The 21721-nt window shown below is 39.0% G+C and overlaps 2 protein-coding genes across 6 annotated transcripts in view; both read left to right on the top strand.

The window, feature by feature from the left end:
- LOC130085495 (ras-related protein Rab-37-like) overlaps positions 1 to 14679 on the top strand; it is a 44056-nt gene extending 29377 nt beyond the window's left edge. For all 3 annotated transcript variants that reach the window (XM_056251281.1, XM_056251295.1, XM_056251289.1), the window contains 7 exons: positions 5999 to 6040; positions 6560 to 6626; positions 9227 to 9279; positions 9440 to 9505; positions 12294 to 12350; positions 12426 to 12502; positions 13891 to 14679. In XM_056251281.1, coding sequence (XP_056107256.1) covers positions 5999 to 6040; positions 6560 to 6626; positions 9227 to 9279; positions 9440 to 9505; positions 12294 to 12350; positions 12426 to 12502; positions 13891 to 13993 — 465 coding nt within the window. In that variant the 3' untranslated portion in view covers positions 13994 to 14679. The remainder of the gene's footprint in view (positions 1 to 5998; positions 6041 to 6559; positions 6627 to 9226; positions 9280 to 9439; positions 9506 to 12293; positions 12351 to 12425; positions 12503 to 13890) is intronic.
- Positions 14680 to 18196: 3517 nt separating this feature from the next.
- The window catches only part of nherf1b (NHERF family PDZ scaffold protein 1b), a 42598-nt gene continuing 39073 nt past the window's right edge, over positions 18197 to 21721 (top strand). For 2 of the 3 annotated variants that reach the window (XM_056251268.1, XM_056251259.1), the window contains exon 1: positions 18197 to 18805. In XM_056251268.1, the coding sequence (XP_056107243.1) occupies positions 18320 to 18805 (486 nt within the window). In that variant the 5' untranslated portion in view covers positions 18197 to 18319. The remainder of the gene's footprint in view (positions 18806 to 21721) is intronic. The other variant, XM_056251252.1, reaches the window with a different exon arrangement.

The raw sequence follows: 21721 nt of genomic DNA, 5'->3' as shown, positions 1-21721 counted from the left end.
TGACCTGTTTTTTTTTAAATGTCAGACTTCTCTCTGGTGACGTATACAGGACTTCTCCCATCATGTAATCCGTTTAAACCCCGCCCCTTTCTTAAAGGCCGCGTGAAATCAAAATGTACTTCTTTTTTTGGATTTTATTATGATTGTTAGCCTTGAGGTTATGAATAAGCTGGCGTGTTCCAAAACAATGACAAAATTCGCATTTAGGAGATATAAGCATTCAAAACTTAAATGGATCACGGATTTTTATGACATCAGCTTCTCATCACATCTTCTGTCCAATCAAATGCTCTCTAGAATCTAAAGCTCCGCCCCTATACTATAAACACCACTTGGCCAAAGCGTCCGTTGACACGTCACAGACCAATATGGGTTGGAGATGTGTGTTGGTTTGCCCAAACGCTCGAGTTTTATTCCGTTTTCCAGCTGTACGTTGGTTAAAAATTAAATGGCTAGAATTTATTCACACGAATCCAACGTATCATCAGCGCTCGGATTCACTTACATGGTGCCGTCAAGTACGACTTGCCGTCTGTGAGGTAAACTAACCGCTAATGGCTATTTGAAAAAGGGGAGGAGCCATTCAATATGTCCCGCCTTAGCTTCCTGTTTCAGTGGAAATGACATCAACGCATCATACAAAGCTGCTCGTTCCAAGGCACTTCAGTGGGACTTTAACCATTGACTACAAGCTTGCATTCATTTTTGTGAGCAATGCGCTATTTAAAAAAAATTATCTAATCACAATCGATGCATAGAACCAAGTTACACTCGGATGTACGTCAAAATTCAGAGGAAAAGATCTGTTGCTATACTTCTCTTTGATCACGACTTTAAAGACCCCATGAAATAGTTTGGCACTTTTAATAGGATATGTATTAGCAGGAAGCTGGACTGAGACATTTTAAAGAGCCCATCCCATTAAAAAATAATAATAATAATAGCCAGTTGGAATTTGTTTACATCACTGCCAGCAACCATAATTTGCTAGTTGTCATTGTTAGGAACATTCCCATTGTAGAGTGCATCTGATTGGCCAAAAAATAATGTGTACGCCCCTTAGTGCAAGATGAGTCATTTATATATTTTGTATAGAGAAAGAGTTTGAGTGGCTTTCTGTGTTTCTTTGAGTCATCATGGTAAACGCATCAACAGTTGTTATTGCAGAGGCTGTTCTGTCAGTTGCCGTCAATGGCAGGTGTTTTATTGGAGGAAAATAAAGTTTGTCATGCTCCACAAATAGATATTTGCCCTCAAGCCAAGACAGTCAGTTTGGTTTCACAGTGTGTGTTTTTGCAGGGAAGTGAAGGTTGGTTTAAGACCTTGAAATGGTCAAGGTTTCGCATGTGGCGTGGAACAGATTGTAACGTCAGAATCGAGGAGAAAGTGCCATGCTTTGGGAGAGAAGGTGTCTTTTAGGAAGTTCAAAAAGCCTCATTCTTTTGATTGCCTGCCAACAACGTCTAAACTTAGTCGGAAATGAAGCATTTTATCTGCCGTGGCTCAGGGAAACAGTGAGGCGTTTCAGTGCTGGTATTTTTTTTTGAATGGCACAGCGGCAGCACTATAGCCTGTGTCTATTTTGGGCTCTTCCTTGTAGCACTTGCTCAGCATGAGGATGTGTGGGAGCCAGAGCGGAGCAAGTCTGATGCCAGAGAAATGGAAAGCCATTACAACAAATTGATGCCTATGGTTGATTTATGCTGGGTAGGCTGAGGCCATGAAAGATGTGTTTTTCATAAATCGATATCCTTTCCAGTGTCAAAAGGTCCTTGAAACTGATACCATTTATTTGTCCATTTCTCAAATAATAGGTTATGGCTTGGATAGATCAAGCAGGTTTCCTAGAGCAACTGTCTAATGAAAACCCTATGGTCATATATCATCATCACTATATGGAAACGGTAAAGAATTGAATGACTCTGGGTTTGTTCCACATTTTAACATTTTCATTGATTCTTTAAGCACTTTCGAAAAAGTGCCCGTCGATATTTGTTCCTGACTGACTTTCTGTCATTTTCTCACCCTCGTGTCGTTCTAAACCTGTCTTTTCTCAAACCCCACTGTAAAAGAAGCACAATTTTCCAAATGACTCTTACAAAGTCATACCTTTGTTTGAGGAACAGACTAAAACTTTAATTATTCACTGAAAATATTGGACTTTACAAAGATGGCGCACTCATATTTACTTATAAATGGGAGAAAGTGCAACCCGTAATATGTTGGAATAAGTCCCGCCTTATAAATTAAAGAGCCAATCACCAGTTGGTAAAGTCGCTGTGCCGTTAGAAGCTCCGGCTGCTAAAGAAACTGTGCTCTGAGGCGCCAGCTACATGCGCATTGGCTCGTCCATGTCTAAATTACTACATTCTAGCCTAGAAAACTCTTCAAACTACATTCCGGGACACAACAACTTGTGAACTTGTAAAATGATGGTGTCCACCATGACACTCGCTGTAAGAAATGCTGCAAGCGGAGTGATACAAACAGCGAAGCGGTTCCCATGGTGACACACTGGCTGGAAAAGGCTCTCAGCCAATCAGATTCGAGACTTTTTAACACTGTTTGAGCATATGTTTATGAGACAGCTGCTGTCAGATTTCATTGGTGATTTCATAGATGAAATTTAATCGTATAAGCTTGGTGAGCAGCTTTGAAGAGTTTGATGTTTCCTGATTCAAAGAGATGGGAGCTTTGCTTGAATTAGCTGGCTAAAGATGACCGCAGAGTGAAATGACTTGCCTTGAAGGGACTTTACTTCTACCTTTACATTTTGTGGAACAAATAATGTCCTACGGGTTTGTTGGAACATCATAAGAATGAATAAATGAAGACTTTTAGTCATAGGCCTACACACATACACACGCATATCTTGATTGAATTCATTCTTCAATACAAACAAGTTCCAGAATGCATGAAAACTGAAACCGTTCTGAAAAAGCATCTCTCAATTCCCGAGCATAATCATCACTACCAATTTTGTCACTGGATTTTCAATTTATCTTGTTCTGCAGCCTGTGATGGATTTGCCCTTAGAGAAAGAATGAGACATCTGAGCTCTGCTGAACGCCGTTCTGTCAAAGAAAAGGAATTGTGTTTTCATTCCCGTCAGATATGCATGAGCGCCTGAAGGAACAATAGAGACATACCTGCGCTCTTATTCAACCGGTTCATGTTCTTCTCAAATGGCGTTATGCTGTGCTCTAATTTCTTTTTTTTTTTTTATGCAGAACTTCCTGGAAGGTGCTTTAAGCAGCCGAAGCATACGCATGTGATTGTTGGTCGATCATTGTTACGTCGTCATTTACTCGGCCTGTTGCTCCAAACCTGCCTTTTTTTCTTCCTCGACCTCTGTGAATCACAAAAGGAGAAATTTAGCAGAATGTGAAAATTATCTTTTCCACTTTAGTAACTTAAGTTTGTAATTATACATACCTCTGTGCCAGCTTTGTAGTTTAATTGACCCTTCGCAAGGAGCTTGATTGACAGGTGATCTGACCAATCATACTTCGCCCTCCGCCATTTTGTCCGACAAAGCAGTCAGGAGAGTTAGTAGATTAACATGGGAGGATTTGAACTTGAAAAACGGAGTGTACTGATGCCTTTCCGCGGTTAAAACAACATTCCTTATGTTCATTCATGTTTATTTTATGCTATAAATGAACTAGAAGGAAGAGATGATCGGATCACGAGCAGCTTTAACTGATGTTCTACAGCGATCTGTCACGACCAAGCGTGCAGCACACGCCTTCAAAAGTGAAGCCAAAACGTCTTGATCGCCCCCCGGTGACCGGTCCTAGTATAGGTCATAAACCCCGCCTCCCCATGTTATTCAACAGGACGTGAGACCAACTAAATAATTAAATTACACTTCACATATCTTTTTTCTAAAGATAGTTTCTGTCATTTACTGTAGTTTCTATTACGTTGTGAACCGCTAGGTAACGACGTTGATAGCTACTCATTATTTCAAGGTAATGTCATCACTAATTTGTTTAAATAAGAGGAATTTAAGGCTTCATGTCGAGAAAAAACAATTGTGTAATAACCAGTGTTGGGGAATTGAACACAACTAAATTTTAGTACTTTAAGTTAACATTATTATTTTTAGTTGCCGAGACAAATTTTAACTGTTCGTTTAACCCTTAAATGCATGAATGTTTCGAAAAATCACTATTATAGTATATATTCTGGTCTTTTGAGACCTGGATCTATATCTAACACGGATAGATCTCTACCTGTCGCGATAATATAAAACTCTCCTGATATTAGAGTAACAATTAGAAAAAGAATAAAATAAAGCATATTTTGTTACCTTTATAAGCTTGAAAGGGTTCAGTTTGAGCAGATGTTTTACACCATCATCCCTGTCCTCGTCAGAGCTCATTTCAGTACATTCAACATCTGGCTCATATTCGCCACCTGAAACATATTCTCAAAACTATAATTTTCAACATCTTCAAAATCAATATTTTGATCGCTGACAGCTTCTTCATCAGATCCACCATCAGGTGACCGTGACACTAATATTTGATAGTGTTCAGCACTTGCTCAGCAGTAAATTTCCTATTCTTTTGTTTTCTGCCTGCTGTAACTATGAGTGAAACGTCACTTCATCATTGTGTATCAGACATTTGTGGAATAAATGTGAATTGCACTTATTCAGTCATCAAAGATTAAATTATTGTTGTGCAGAAAAAATATACTCAAGTTGTTAGCGACCCAATACACTTTTTACTACAACAAAAAAAAAAAGAATGGGAAAACGGGCATTCTTTAATTTTTCTTGTTCTATTGTTTATAATGAATAGTATGAGGAATATACGAAGGTTGATGTCTAACTTTAAAAAATGAATGAGGAGGATGGTAGTGAATGACGTCCCAGGTCGATAAAGACCCGAGGTATGCCTTTTAAGGGTGAAGTTTGTTTTTCATTTAAAATGTATATTTTTATTTTATTTCAATAACCAAAAACAAAGTTTTATTTATAGTTTTACTTTCCGTTAACTATATCAACACTGCACTCGAAGTTATCATATGAACTGCCAAGACACAAGTCATATGTACCTCTTTTTACTGTGCTTTTTTTGTAATCTTTAGGGATCTGACCACATCCCCTTTACCTTTCAGCCGTGTATGTAAATGAGCAGCCTGAACAGTCTTCAAAATGTCTCCTTTTGTGTTCCATGGAAGTCGTACATGTTTGAAACATGATGACAGAATATGACCTATTCTTTATACATTTCTGAGCCTCAAGAAAGCGACAATCTAAATCAACAAAGCACAGGCTGTAGCGTCCCGTAGATGAGGAACTCTCCGGCATTTCATCAGTTTGGTCTGAGGGTTACAACTGTTTGATAATGGAAATTAAAGGATGATGTACGGTAACGTTAAGTCAGACATGTTGTGTAATTTCTATGCAACTGGTGGCACCTACAAATCCACATGCTTTCAGTCGCGTCTGCCAAGAAAAGGGAAAGTAGCGAACAAATGACTCTCTTCAGATTTAAACACCTACGCTTTTTGATCCGTCAGCATTAACTGCACTGAATGATTGGTCGGGCCTAAATGGTTTCCTGTGTAGATGTATGTGAATGTCTGCGGATGATAATTATTCATCTCTGCAAATCTCACTTCCATTTGTGTGACTGACGTCTCTGATTGCACTGCCATTTGGTGCATGAAAACATCAGATAAGTCTGGTCCTCTCAGTGCAGAAGGTGCGATTTTTAAAACGTTTTGCTCACAAAGGAAGTAACGGCTGACGTCAACAGGAAATTAAGCAGGGAGCTGGTCTGTTATTTCATTTTGGCTATATAATTAAGTGTGTGTGGAGAGACTGGCCACACAAAAGCAAAATAGCACAGCTAGAGATCTCACTTTAGTGTAGCTAAATTGTTTTCCTATGTTTGTGTGTGCGATTTCCTTGAATAACAAAGTATTCACTGTTCATTATTTTGTGGTTTTAATGGGTGTTTCTTCTTCCTGTTGCCTGTAGAATAAGGTGGTGACTGTGGATAACATGAAGGTCAAACTCCAGGTGAGCAAACACAAGTTCATCATCTATTTACACATTTATACCTCTGGTTAGTTTGCTGACACAAGCGTCAGTAATGTTTTGAACTCGTCTTGAATGGCGTTTCAAATCATGTGACTTGAACAGACGTCTGCTGGCAGATAAAAAACGGATTACTAAAATCTCATCGCTGCTCTAGCATCTCGTGGAGGTGTGTGTTTTGCACGGGCAAGCACCGCTCACATTTATTTCAGAAAACTGAATTTGGTTGGCCTCCTGCTGGTTCAAAGATAAGGTTTATTACATCAGGACACAAAACCACAAATCAAAATATTCTAAATGCATTTCAGGATTCCCTCTTTGCCACATTTAAGATCCCAGTCAGCAATATAGTGTCGGCCCACATCTGGCACGGGTTGAATACACATGTACCAGATGTGGGCCGGATCTGGGCTGACACTGTTGCTGACTGGGGTGTGATTCATGTTGATGTGTGTCTGACGTGTAAATGAAGCCTCACCTGTTAACGCTCCTCTCCTGCAGATTTGGGACACGGCCGGTCAGGAGCGGTTCCGCAGCGTTACTCACGCGTACTACAGAGACGCTCAGGGTAAATATCACGCCTTCACTGACACGTCGCCGTCTGATAGACCTCATTATTGGTGCCGTGTCTTATTAAAGCTGTACGGCACGAGAGGCCGTGCATTACCATGATCTTACCATGAGTCACGGCGGCTCTTGCGGAGTAAACTGGTCAAATCACTGTGATGTTCAGCCTGAAGTGACAATCTTTTTTTTTTAAGCGGTAACAATATAATACAATGCTTAGTAATTCAATAAGGATATTAATGGTATTTATGGTAATGTTTTGTTTTACTTTGCGGGTTTGCTTTTTTTTTTGTTGCTTTACTTTAAGTGTATTGAATAAATATTGCTTAAAATAAATGTTTATTGTTTTTCAGCGTGTGTGTGTCATTAAAAATAGCTATTCTTAGGTGCACCACAAAGAGGAGTAAACTGATTTTACCAATCAAATATTCAGCCTTGAGTGACTTAATGCTTTTATAAAATAGTGGTAACAACGATATAATTTAATGTTTAATACCAATGTTTAGTAAAATTATTTTATTCACTAAATATCGCCAAAAATGCATGTTCATTGCGTTTGAGCAATTTTGTTTTCATTTTTCTGTTATTAAATATGTATTTGCACTCATTGGAGACTTTATTGGGTAGACCTCGCTAGTGCCGGGTCGGACCCCCTTTTGCCTTCCGAATTGCCTTAATTCTTCGTGGCTGCTGGAAACATTCCTCCGAGATTTTGGTCCATGTTTTCATGAAAGCATCACGCAGTTGCTGCAGATTTGTCGGCTGCGCATTCATGATGCAAATCTCCCATTCCTCCGCATCCCAAAGCTGCTCTTGGATTGAGATCTGGTGACTGAAGGCCGTTTGAGTTTAATGAACTCACTGTCGTGTTCGAGAAACCAGTCTGAGATGATTTGAGCTTTGTGACGTGTGTTATCCTGCTGGAAGTATCCATCAGAAGACGATACACTGTGATCATAAAGTGATGGACACGGTCAGCAGCGATACACAGGTAGACTGTGGATCTATTGGTACTAAGGCCCCATCCACACTACTGCGTTTTAGTTTAGAAACGGAGAATTAAAACGAATATGATCTCCGTCCACACCAGCGTTTTAGCTGCGTATTAGAATTGATCTCCGTCCACATTAAAACGACTGAAAACGCGGATCACGTGACCATTCACCAACACTGGGCATGCGCGTGCCGGTGTAAACACAACTTCATTGATAAAATTATCCCACCATGCTCTGGGTTAATCCCAAACCGACGCTCCATGTACGGTCAACGCCGCCGCTGCACACGGGAATTGTCACAGATCGCTCGAATAATAGCTTGACTCCGGCGCATGTAGGCAGTTATAGCGCTGTAAAATGCAGAATTTACTTGTACAACAGCTGCTAGCAAAGATATACGCCATGACTGATGACACCCAATCATAGAGCCGAGCGTGAGCCTCTACTACGTCATCGTTTCTAAAGTCCTCCGTCTTGACCCGTCTACACTAAAACGCCCTCCGGAGATTCAAAACGAAAAACGGATCGGCAGCGTTTCTAAACTTCTCCGTTTTGGGTCTCCGTTTTTGCCGTTTTAGTGTGGACGGGAGGTGCAAACGTAGCAAAAGGTCTCCGTTTTTAAACGAAAACGCAGTAGTGTGGACGGGGCCTAAGAGGCCCAAAGTGTGGCAAGAAAATATCCAACACACCATTACAGCACCAGCAGCCTGAACCGCTGATTCAAGGCGGGATGGATCCATGCTTTCATGCCAAATTATGACCCGAGCAACTGAATGTCGCAGCAGAAATCGAGACTCATCAGACCAGGCAACGTTTTCCCAGTCTTCAACTGTCCAGTTTTGGTGAGCTATTGTGAATCGTATCCTCAGTTTGCTGTTTTTAGCTGTGTCTTCGGCTGCCGTAGCTCTTCTGCTTCAAGGTTCAGTGTGCTGTGTGTTCAGAGATGCTCTTCTGCTGACCTCCATTGTAACGACTTGTAATTTGAGTTACCGTTGCCTTTCCATCAGCTGAACCAGTCTGGCCATCCTCATCTGACCTCTGGCATCAACAAGGCATTTCATCCACAGAACTGCCGCTCTCTTGAGATTTTCTCTTTTTCGGATCAATCTCTGTACGGATGTGTGTGAAAGTCCCAGTAGATCAGCTTTCTGAAATACTCAGTCTGTCACCAACAACCATGACACAAAGTCATTTAAATCACCTTTCTTCCCCGTTCTGATGCTCAGTTTGAACTTTGAACCATGTCTAAATGCATTGACTTACTGCCACGTGATTGGCTTATTATTTATTTGCATTAACGTGCAGTTGAACGGTTGTACCTAATAAAGTGGCCGGTGAGTGTACATTGGCAGGCATTATATCAGTCATCATTAGCTCTGCTCTCTAGTTATTGGTATTTCTTCGATCAATGAAAAGCTCATATTGGTCCTCCACTGGTCTGAACTATGTTACTATCAATCTTTCTCTGTACAGATGTCACTGTGGCACTGAACGTTTTCCACAGTCTCAGATCCTCCGCAGACTTATGTCAGAGTTTAACTACGAATAAAGCTCAGCTCTGAATCATACACAGCGTGACTCGAACACACTGTCCTTTCCATTTCAGCTCTACTGCTGCTGTATGACATCACCAGAAAGGCCTCCTTCGACAACATCAGAGTAAGACAAACAAACATTTGAGACATTTTTAAAAAGTGTTCATTTGAGGTTCTTATTTCCCTGCTTTCGTTAGCGTGGGTTGTGAAAAGACATTTCTACTGCAGATGTGTTTCTCGTCCTTCAAAGCGTGTGTGTTTGTTGCATGTGTATTGCTATGCAGGCCTGGCTGACTGAAATCTACGAGTACGCACAGAAGGATGTGGTCATCATGTTGCTTGGCAACAAGGTAAGTGGTTCCTTCCTGAAAGGAGTTAACCGAGATAAGCGGACCCTCTTGAAAGGTACAAATAATGTTTTAATGCATATGCAGACACAGAGCAAAAAATCTGTTTTTCACCCCTTTTTTTATTTTTTAAACGTCCTTTATGCTGTACTGTCATTTTAGCGAGTAATTAATTTTTGCCTTAAAGGGATAGTTCACTTTGAAATTAATTTTTGGTATGTTTTAGCTTACCTCAAGGGCATCCAAGATGTAGGTGTCTTTGTTTCCGCAGTAGTTTCAATTTTGATATTTTTAGGTCAAACCGTTCTTGTCTGTCAGTCATATAATGCAGGTCTATGGTCACCACCTCAAAGAGCATGCACAGAGAAGTCCAAATTAAACATGATTTAATGACTCGTAAATGTAAGTACACATTGATGGCCTAAGACACGAAACGAGCGGTTTGTGTGAGAAAACGAACAGTATTTATATCGTTTTTACCTCTTGTAAACACAGCCACGTCCAAGTGATCTGAGGGCGCCGGCGCTTCGGTCTGCCCAAGCGCCCTTTCGTCTTCCATTGCGATTTCCTGTATATCTAAATATGTTTAGATCTTCACAGTGAAAGGTAACACTTCCGAAATCTCTGTGTCAACAATGAGTGACGTACACGCGCGAGAGATCACTTCCGGCTCTTGCGCAGACCGAAGCGCCCACGCCCTCAGATCACTTGGACGTGGCTGTGTTTACAAGAGGTAAAACGATATAAATACTGTTCGTTTTCTCACACAAACCGCTCGTTTCGTGTCTCAGGCCATCAATGTGTACTTACATTTACGAGTCATTAAATCATGTTTAATTTGGACTTCTCTGTGCATGCTCTTTGAGGTGGTGACCATAGACCTGCATTATATGACTGACAGACAAGAACGGTTTGACCTAAAAATATCAAAATTGAAACTACTGTGGAAACAAAGACACCTACATCTTGGATGCCCTTGAGGTAAGCTAAAACATACCAAAAATTAATTTCAAAGTGAACTATCCCTTTAAGCATTTTTACCACACGCCTTTGGTCATCTTTCTTTCATTGTTTGATGTGCGGTTTGGGTGTGTTCTGGTGTAACTGCACTAACTGGTTTTGCGCTGGATTAGATAGCGCCCCCTAATGGACTGATTGAGCCAGAAAGCCTCATTTTATATTATAAATCACTGGTAATGGACTAAATGATGAAAAGGGACTGGGAATATATAAATGTAAACAGCCAAAGTACATTGTCCACAAGGCTTAATGTAAGCACATAAGTGCCGTATGCTGTAATTTTGAATAATTGGAAGCGCTGATGTTTTTAAATTAATGACCGTGCAAAAGATTGCTAGTCTGATAAGGTAAAACATTGTATTGATATTAACATTAAAAGAGGTTAAACATATTGCTCATTGTTCTTTCAAGTTAATGCATTGGTATTAACAAATGCGATCTTATTGTTACCATATTAACACTTAATAAGTTAGTGAATCAAGACAAAAACAGGGTTTGAATGTTATGATGTACTCATACATTATTTAAACTATTCATTTTGAACAAAAATAAGTTACATAAGTGATTCCATCCATATTTAAGTGAACAAGTATCCGTTTATTGAAAACATAAAGGCACAATATATAAGAATTTTGGATTAAAATATCCAAAAACCATTAGAACAATGTTATATATTTTGTTGACTTGTGTACTTGCATTATCCCAAATGTTTCCAACAACGTTTAAATCCAGAGAAATCTGATATTTTAACCAGTGTAACGGCCCACGTGGTTGCGTCGCCTCTCGATGTCAAATCCGCGCTAGCCTCAACGTCCGGTTTACTTTTGTAGAAACACCAACAACGCTTCAAAATATCATGTTTTATTAGACAGGTGAGCAACTGTCTGGATACTTTTATCGACAGAAAACGAATCATTGTTATACGGCTCAATGGCTCAATACGGCTAGTTGTATTGTTTGAATCTCATGTCTAAAGTGACCCGTATGAGTAGTAATTTGTGGCTTTTTTTATTAGAACGATATAAAATAATGTGAATTTAAATGATCGAACGTAACTGTAATAAAGGTCAAGTTCAGGGACTAATGAGGCGAACGTTAATCGCAACAATAATCATAAAATAAACATAAAAAATAAACTCATTCACAGAGTCATCAAGCCACGCCTTTGTTTTGAATAAGCGACCTCTAGTGGCGAAACTTACATACTGTGCCTTTAAGACTGGAGTACACTACACGATAAAAAGATTTTCACGTTGTAAATAAAACAATTACGGATTAATTAGACGTTTAATTCAGTGTGTTACTTGCCAACTTTGTGAATGTTTAAGAGAAAAACTGGTCATCATAAACTAAACGACTGAGGATGACATACGACAGACTTATGTCGTTCCGAAAACAAACTCGCGCAGAAGCACACGCCTCGTTTCTAGGAGACGCACGACAAATGACGTTAATATGTGTTCCAAAATCGGCTCAAAATATCAAATATGTTTAATATCCTTAATAACTGGATGGAATCAAAGCCTGAAGGTAAAGCATCAGAAACTGTGCCCGACTGTACACTACGCCACCATTACCCATCACTATTATTACATATGTCAGGCTTTACAGGGTTAACTTGTTTATCTCAGAATGTTCCTTTAATAAAATCCTAACAGCATATTAAAAACTGGACCTCTATTCGCACTCTTATTGGTTAGTTTGACAGGATGCCAAGGATGTGTGTTATCGGTAATAAATGTCTTTTTGGTGTGTGTTTGTGTTCCTCCAGTCAGACATGGCTGCTGAGAGGGTCATCACACACGAGGAAGGGGAGAAGCTGGCGAAGGTATAACACGCACACAAATGATCAGTGAACAGTTATTTTGATTTAACTTCAACACTTTCTTTTTCTTTACTAAAGCAATATGGAGTCCCTTTCATGGAGACAAGTGCCAAGACCGGTGTCAACGTGGAACTCGCTTTCCAAGCCATAGCAAGGTCTGAGACTCTCTTTATTCACTATATACTTTAAGTGAATTTTAACTTTCAAACAAGTGTCACTATTACTATTGATCATATGTACAGTTGTATAAACAAATATTAAAGTTAGCATGAAACTGAAGATGAGCTCGTCTTTCCTCTCTATTGTGACGGACAGTCATGTGAAAAAGAAAGGACACCTTTTATGAACAACGACACATGACACATTACACCGTGTCAATATTTATTTAACAAAAATAAAGCCGAAATGGGGAAGCCATGTGTGAAAAACTAAGTACACCCTATGATTCAACTGCTTGTAGAGCCGCCTTTAGCAGCGATAAGATTAAGGAATCGTTCTCTGTGTGTGTGTGAGTATCAGTCTCTCACATTGATGATGAGGAATTGTGTCCCGCTCTTCTTTACAACGTTGCTTCGGTTCGTTGAGGTTTGTGGGCGTCTGTTTCTGCACAGCTTTCTTACGGTCTCCTCCGAGGTCTGGACTCTGACTGGGTCACTGCAACACTTTGATTCTGGTCTTTTTCAGCCCTTCTGTTGTAGATTTGCTGCTGTTCTGGGATCATTGTCTCGTCGCACGACCCAGTTTCGGCCAAGCTTTAGCTTTCGGACAGATAGTCTCACATTTAACTCTATGGTTTACAGAGGAGTTCATGGTCGACTCAATGACTTGTGTCTAAGCTGTGCTTCTTTTTAGAGAGAAGATTATTTCTCCTGGCAATCCTCCCAAACATGCCACACTTGTCCCGTCTTTTTCTAATTGTACTGTCATGAACTTGAACACTTCACATGTTAACCGAGGCCTGTAGAGTCTGAGATGAAGCTCTTGGGTGTTTTGTGATTTCTCTGACCCGGGCTGAGTCTGCTGGGACGTCCACTCCTGGGAAGATTAGCGACTGTCTTGAATGTTTTCTTGTGAATAATCTTCCTCACTGTAGAATAATGGCCTTCAGATGGTTTGGAAACGGCCGTATAACCCTTCTCAGATTGATGGCAGCAGCAACTGCTTCTCTGAGATCATTGCTGAGGTGTTTCCTCCTCGTTATTGTGTGAACACACACACACCTGAATGATCCAGACCAGCAAACTGACACAACTTCTGCTTTTATAGAGGAGATCACACTTGCTGATGATCAATCAAAGACATTTGATTAGCAGAAACTGATTGATTCTTACTCTCTTAATTCCTGTGGGGACAGTAAGGCCAACGCATTAGTTTTTTTGTTAAAAAAATGATTGGCATGCACGGTGTAATATGTCATGTGTTGTTATTCATCTTTTTCACATGGGCCTTCAAACTGCATAAGGTGTCTTTTAAGGCTTTGTCAAACCAACACTTAAAGTTTTCCACACAGCATTTAAAATGTCCCTCTGTAATCTCCACCCAGAGAACTGAAGCACAGAAATCTCCAGCAGCCCCACGAGCCCAAGTTCAAGATCCACGATTACATCGACTCGCAGAAGCAGAAGTCCAGCTGTTGCCTCGTGTGACGGACCTCCTCCACGTCCAAGATATTTCTATACGAAGATGTGTGTGTGAACGTTGTTTTGATGTGTCCGATGATCCCCCAGACCCTTGTTCGCTTTCTAGTCAGGAATATACAGCCAAATACTGCTGAGGTACATCAGAGTAATAAGCCTCTGGAGGTGGTTTCTGCTTTATAAACTGCATTAATCCAGGTGTGTACAGTTTCCAGGTACGTCTGTCTGTGTAACATGATTTTTCTGCGTTTCTCTGACGGTTATAGCCTCTGTCTACACACAGAATAAAATATATTGGTGTTACATTACATTATACGCCACGCGAATGTGCCGGGCAGTGAGCTTGTGTCCAGTGTTTATAAAATCCTGTATATTTGAGTGTCTTGCAGAGTCAAAATATCAGCTTCTGTTAAGTGTTATGTTTACAATCAGTGTATATATTGACTTGAAAACAATCATAGCACAGCTTGACTGAGTCAGGCCTTGATCATGATGTAATATGGGTTTTAATTTCACATGTCGCACTCACTAGTATGATTGTCTGACATGCATAGGGATTGATGTGAATATGGGCTGTAGCCTATTGTAAAATATAATTTTTTTCACAGTGGTCACAAAGTGCCATGAGAAAGTTCAATGTAACCACATACATGTGTTTTGTAAGAGAGGGCTTTGTTTTCAGTGCTTTGTTTGGGTGTTTTGTTTGGGTGTTTTCCATCGATTCATTTGTTAGTATTTAAAGCCACAGGGGGGCGGTGTTACACACCGAGAATTACGAATAAATAATGAGCTCATCGGTTTAATTGTTGCCTTATCTTTCATGTTTATGTGTCCTGTACCTTTAAATAAAGTGAATTAGGTGAACGTCAGGTTGACCGATGGTTCTCAGAGAAGATGAACAAGTCTTATTTGAATGAGCAAATGCTTGTGTTGTACTATGTAAGTTGTTTTGCATAAAATCATCTGCCAAATAAATAAATGTAAACGTTATTTGAGCTTGGCGAGACATTGCTCTGTGGACTGCTATTGGTTATTTTGAGTCACGTGACCGCACTGCACCTGTTTGCTAAATATCTGGGACTTGTGACTCCGTTTGTTTCTGTTTTAAGCTAAATGCATATTCACCTTCTGCAAACGGATCTCAGTCTCAGTAAAAAAGGCTGACTTTCTAACACTAAATCTGACATGCAATTTAAGACGACCATTTGGAAGATCGTCGATCGTGTTTTTTTGTTTTGTTTTTACAATCGCTAAGCATTTTTCAATAGGCTAGTCACTTTTTCAAAACTCTTCACACAGTTCTCAAATTGCAGCTCGACACAACAGTTAATTTCACATTCAAAATGCACTTCGTAGCCATGTCTCAAATTCTTCCATTATAGCAAAGTTTTTTAACCAACAAACACTTCAAACAAACTCATAAAACAAAAACAAGAATGACACCCTCTGATGTTTATTATTCATTGAAGTGTAAAACATTATACGATCAATAAGTTATGACAATATAGGCTATGTTTTGACATTGCTTTAATTACATGCATTGCATTACTCATCAAAATAAGCCATTTCAACTTTTTTAGTTAAAGTTAAACAAGATTCAACTCATTTTTTTAAATGTTAAATGTAGCCTAATTTAAGTTGATATGACTTAAACATCCAAGTTATTTGTACTTAATTTAAGGCAGCAACCTTTTTGTTTAGTGTAGGCTATGTTATGTTACATAGTCCATGTATTCCAGTACAAAATTATTCCTAAATTTCCCCTTGAGAATAGATAGCAATGAAATTGAAAGCCTAACACTTGTGTAGGTGTGCAGCTTCATCTAATTATTTTGATAATATTTCCAGTGTTTAGATTCAGATTTTAGCTTTTCAGTGTTTAGATGAATTTGTGTTGAGTTTTTGAACTTAAGTTTAAACATTTTGAAAAGAGGTTGTGTACAGTAAACTGCAAATTGGCCTGTAGCCTAGGTATTTGGTGATGTTTGTGTCTGAGAAATGTATTCATATAATAATTCATTAAATGTATGTTGTGCCAGTTGACAGATGTGAATGCAATTGTTACGACGAACACAGGCCTACCTCAGAAAAGAAGTTAGGCTACATTGATTGTAGATATTTCATGTCGTGTTTTTGTTAAACTGGGCAGAACACTGGGCTACTTTTTAAAAAGCTTGATGCTGGTCGCTATTCATTTTTCAACAATTCTCCTTTTGTGTTCCATAAAAGAAAGAAGGGCATAGAGCATTACAACAACACCAGGTGAGTATGATGACTTAATTCTCATTTTAGGGTGAACTATCCCTTTAGCATATACTAATTTAAGAAAATACTGTATTTTTAAAAATATAAGTCAGCAAAAACGTGAAGGCAGTACAACCAATACAGCCTAATGTGAATTTAATATTTATAATTATTTGTGCATTGCATAATGCAGTGTATTGTGCATTATGATATGAGAAAAGGGGAGGAATTGTCATGAATGTCGAAATACAAATGATCTTAAAAAAGTATAAGCATGCTAATTAAACAGTTACTGTAAAACATATAACAGGTTTTGTGAGATTACAGTTTATGATGCATCTCAAATTAACCGTAATCCTGATTTTTTTTATTGTTCTTTAGAAGATGATGATTTAGATTTGTATTTTTACACGATTACAACACTTCAAATGATTGCTCTTTTATTAATATTTTAGGATTGTACTAGATAAAGGAGACTGTCACACTTTTCACTCCAGTGAATTATAACCATATGTGACAACTAGCCCCAGTTTCCCATATACAGTAGCAGACTATTGGAGGAATTCAGATAATACGGATCATTGGGACGTTATAATGTGTAGCCTACATTTACTCCTTCATATGGGCAAGGCTGTGTGCACATTTCGATACTGTATTAAAAACCCTCTGGTGCTCCTCGCCTCGGTTATGCTTGACCGACACTTTTTTTACAATTGTTTTGTTTTTTGTTTTGTTTTTTCATCTGAATGGTAAAACTTGTTAAAGTTTTGCCACTTGCTATGTGAATAAAAAAATATATAAAAAAAAAAGGTTCATGATTCGAACAGCTTAAATGGTCCTGAAAAAAATAGTCACGCTCTTTGCGGTCAAAAATTACGGGATTGGAAATGAATGGGAGACACATTTCATCTAGTGGAGACGTGTGGTACCGCAGCGAAGACAAAATCTTGACTGAAAGCAAATTTTTTGAGATATCAACCTCAAATTTTGAACAACTTTTAAATTTATGGCTTTGATTTTCTCACCGTTTTAGAGTAAAACATGTTTTTGAAAATATATATTTCATATTTTTCATAACAATTAACGTAAAATTCTGTAACTTTGTTTCTTCTAACTTTGGTTAAGATTTAACTTTTTAAATCTTTTTTCACATCAGCAATAATCTGCCAAGTGTCTGTGCTCTAGCATTCAAGATTTACGACAGTTTAAGTTTGAAATATAATTTTGATATGCTCAAAAAGTGACTAAATGGATCACAAATAGGCCTACAGCGTAAATATAATTTAGTACCATAGAATCATAGTACCATTAACTAAAATATAAAAATATAGTAGGCTTTTCATTTCATTAAAAAAAAAAATCATTTTTGACCGACACGCGAAGAGATAGCACACGTACGTCTGCAAGATGTTTGTTAAAGATCACTTCATCTGGAAAACATCTGCTGTTTACTAACATCTGATAGACATCTTTAAGATGTCAGTTTAACATACATTCTAAATCATTACATCTTAAAGACATCTTCTAAACGTCTATTTGACATCTGACAGGAAGCGTCCTATAGACGTATTGCAGCAAACACTCTAAAAAATACATCTCTAAAAACACACACACATCAAATAGACGTCTCTGTGGTGTACGTGTGCTATCAGGGAGAGGTTTTTAAAATATCTGATTTCAGTTTAATTTCTGTAAAAAAAAAAAAAAAAAAAATTTAAACTGAGTGTGCGGATGACATCACAGTAAACAACAGAAGTGGAAAGTGCGAAAAAAAGTCCCAGAGAGAATGAGATGACCCCAGTTCAGTTCACCCTGTCCTGAGCAGAAGAGGAGGAGGTTCCAGAGAGAGAGAGAGAGAGAGAGAGTCACTCCTCCATGGGCTGGGTTTGTATATTGATGTGCTGCTTATCAAACTCTCGAACACTCGAACTTTCTCGTCACACTTTATCAACAACAAATCCCTTCATTTACTGAGACTGAGCGGGTTAACATGCTTCATCCGTGAGCACCTGAGCGCAGGACACCTCAGTTATTCTTCATTTCTTATTTATTCAGGCTGTCAGATTTTAAATCCACAGGTGAACTCGCGTGATGCCCAGCCAGACTCAGCGCCCGCGACTGTGCGTCCTGGACAAGGGCGAGAACGGATACGGCTTCCATCTGCACGGAGAGAAGGGCAAAAGCGGGCAGTTCATCCGCCTGGTGGAGCCCGACTCCCCCGCCGAGCTGGCCGGGCTGCGCGCGGGCGACCGGCTGGTGTTCGTCAACGGAGAGCGCGTGGAGAGCGACAGCCATCAGCAGGTCGTGGCGAGGATACGCGCGAGCGCCGGCAACCTGGAGCTCATAGTGGTGGACGTGGACACCGACCTGCTGCTGAGGAAACACGAGCTGAAGTGTGTGAGGGAGTTCGTCACGGAGGGGATTCCGGTGCCCGAGGGTGACGATGAGCCCGAGATCAGCGACGAGATGATGCGGGACGACACGCCGCCGCCCCCGGTGCCGGAGAGGAACGGAGAGATCATCCCCGTTTACATTCCCGCGGTGGAGAAACTCAGAACATCCGTGAGCTCGGATACGGTGAGAGACCCCGCGCTAAGATGATTAAAAAGTACCTTGGTATTCTTAGAAGTAAATATAGTAATCCTTCAGTAGCCTACTCTTGCAATATTACCATATTTGCCATAATAACACTTTTTGCGAGGATAAAGTGCACTCTGTTTATAAGTTTTCATGAAATGACTACTAACAGAAATGCACCATATATGGTACTAGTATGTTTTTTGTACAGTGTAGTTCCATGATATTCTTCTATGTGCTTGAATGCATCATATGTATGATTAAGTAGTCATTTACCATGGTAAATAATGTAGGCCTACATAAAGGATCTAAACCCTTGTGAAAAAAAGAAGTGTGCCTAATTGTATTGGGCTTAATTGTATAATTTGAAGATTTGAAGTTCACTTAAAATCATAAAAGTATATTTAAAAAAAAAAAAAAACTAGATATGTTAAAGCAGAAAATATTACTGAAATTAAAGTCCACTTATGAGCACTTAAAGAGAGACACTTTCATGACTATTTTAAGTAGACTTTTATAAAGTGTAATAATGCCAAATGAAAGGTTTTAAATCATTATGTTACATTAATCTTTTGTCATGCTTTAAAGAAGTGCACTTATTTTGGTGTGTTCACTACATACTAAAGCACATGTAAAGCACTTGATTATAATGTGAACTCATGTGTTATTCAATATTACATTTAAAGTGAATTTTTTTTATGTACTAAACTTCATTGTTACAAATGTGTAATTACAAATATATTTAATGGAAATTACATTAAAGTATATTTTAGTTTATCATAGAAATGCCTGTCAGTACATGAAATGGTAATTAACCATATTTCGAAGACAATCGAATTATGAAGTTATATAAAGAGTTAAGTGGGCCAAACCTGTTAAGTTGAACTAATTTCATTATATACATTTAAACTCATTTATTGCAATTAAGTGTCTGGAAACATTACATTCAGTTCACACTTAAGTGTATTCTTAGTAAGTGCTCTTTTTAAAAGTATGCTAAAGTGTACTTCTTTTTCCACAAGGGAAGTTATGTAATAATTGGAATCAACCATTGAAAAAAAGTATTGGTCGAACACTAATCTGAACATCTGATCACATCTGTGATATATTAAACTACAATGATTTAATGGTACTAGACTACTACATTCATGCAATGTCTTGTAAAATACACCAGCAAAGTACTATGATATGGTCTTTTGTACATGATCCATGGTAATCCCATGATAGTCTTTGAACTAGTACCTTGGAGCACCATGCAAAAGCATGGGTGGATGATGAATATGGTAATTGTATATTAATGTAATCACTTTACCATGGTACTGTCACAGTTGAACCCTAAACCTAACCCTTGAATCTAAATTCGGCATACTTTATTCTTGGAGAAGTCTAATTACATCCACCATACAATTCAGTTTGGGTTTTTTTTGTCCATATGTGCAGTTGAAAAATGGCTTTGTATTCCTCAAGCAATTATAACAGCGCTATGACAACTGTGAAACACACACCTACACACTGTAGTGCACTTGGCAGGGCGCACACCTATAGTGCTTCTTCACTCGTTGACTGTGGGTGGTTGAGGACGACCTCCGCCGCAGGAAGAGTTACTTCTCACCGAAGACAAACAACTCCATTCAGCCTCCGTCCTTGAGTAAACACTTTTAATACACAGTTTCACACACCACAACCAATTACACAGTTCCAGGAGGAACATTATTAGCACCGTTTAAAGCTGATCATATGATGAACAGATCATCTGTGTGTTCGCAAGCTAGAGGATTTTGTCGAGCTGTCTGAGAAAGATCTTGTTGTAGTTTTCTCACGCGTCGCTCTATTTTCTGTTCAGACGGTTGTAACCGCGGTGTCTTTTGTGTGTGTGTGTGTGTGTGTGTGTGTGTGCCGCTGCCGTGGTAATGATTTGCACATTGCTCAAGGAGGAAAAAGGCCAGACTCCAGAACAGCTGGGCTCCCCATGGTGACAGTCCTGTTTACCACTTAGACCCCCTATTCATTCTCATGTCATCTGCATAACCAAATTACCCAGCATGCCATTTTGGCATGATGGTCTGAGTGTGCGGATCTGTTCTGTAAGCCCTCGGTGAAATGTTAATTGCTGTATTTAATGTAATTCATTTGAATGACTAAAAATAGGGTTGAATGAATGATTCAACGACTCACTCGTAAAGACTTCACTTGTTTCATCACTGGATGAATCAGCGTTTCTGAACGAATCGCTTGAACGAATGATTCAATGACAAATACATATTTTAACAGTCACTGGCTTAACGATGTAATTGATACAATCTTTATTTGAAGCACAAAGTTACTTTCAAAAGGTGATTTGCTCTATTTTGATCGCTATCGTAGACATCAGTGTTTATATCCGAACTATAAACTTGTATCCCAGTGCTTCTGTGGTCATTTGAATATTTGTAACACCGAAATAATGATACTATTGGTTGAAAATCTGTTTCATAGCTGTACATGACGACTCAGCGGCAGCGCCAACACAGATCTGAATGTTTCAGTGTGATTTTGCCAAAGTTTTAATAGACACATTCATTTAGGAATGAGATGGCGTTGATGTTTGAATCGAGATCGCAATCTTTTATTGATTAATCGTGTATTAGAGAGAATATAGAGCTACAGAGTGATCAGGTTGTTTAAACAATACAAACCTCCAATCTAGTTATGTTGGCAAACTTCAAACTTCTTCGTAGCTGATAATCTAAATATCCCGTAGATTCCCATTGAAATCTAGCGACTGTTACTCAAATCCAGTCTTGTTCTCAACCTTTCAGAAGACATTTGCTATCTCTTATCAAATACAATTAAGCGCACTTCTTTTTTCTCAAGGGTGTGCGACCTTCAAACTTCCCTTTTCAAAGCTAAACCAGTTTGAAGGGAAGTTTGAAGGTT

This window comes from Rhinichthys klamathensis, unplaced genomic scaffold (assembly GCF_029890125.1).
Source record: "Rhinichthys klamathensis goyatoka isolate OS25496 unplaced genomic scaffold, OSU_Roscu_1.1 h1tg000004l_1, whole genome shotgun sequence".
Lineage (NCBI taxonomy): Eukaryota > Metazoa > Chordata > Actinopteri > Cypriniformes > Leuciscidae > Rhinichthys > Rhinichthys klamathensis.
This window is presented reverse-complemented; position numbering and strand designations above follow the sequence as displayed.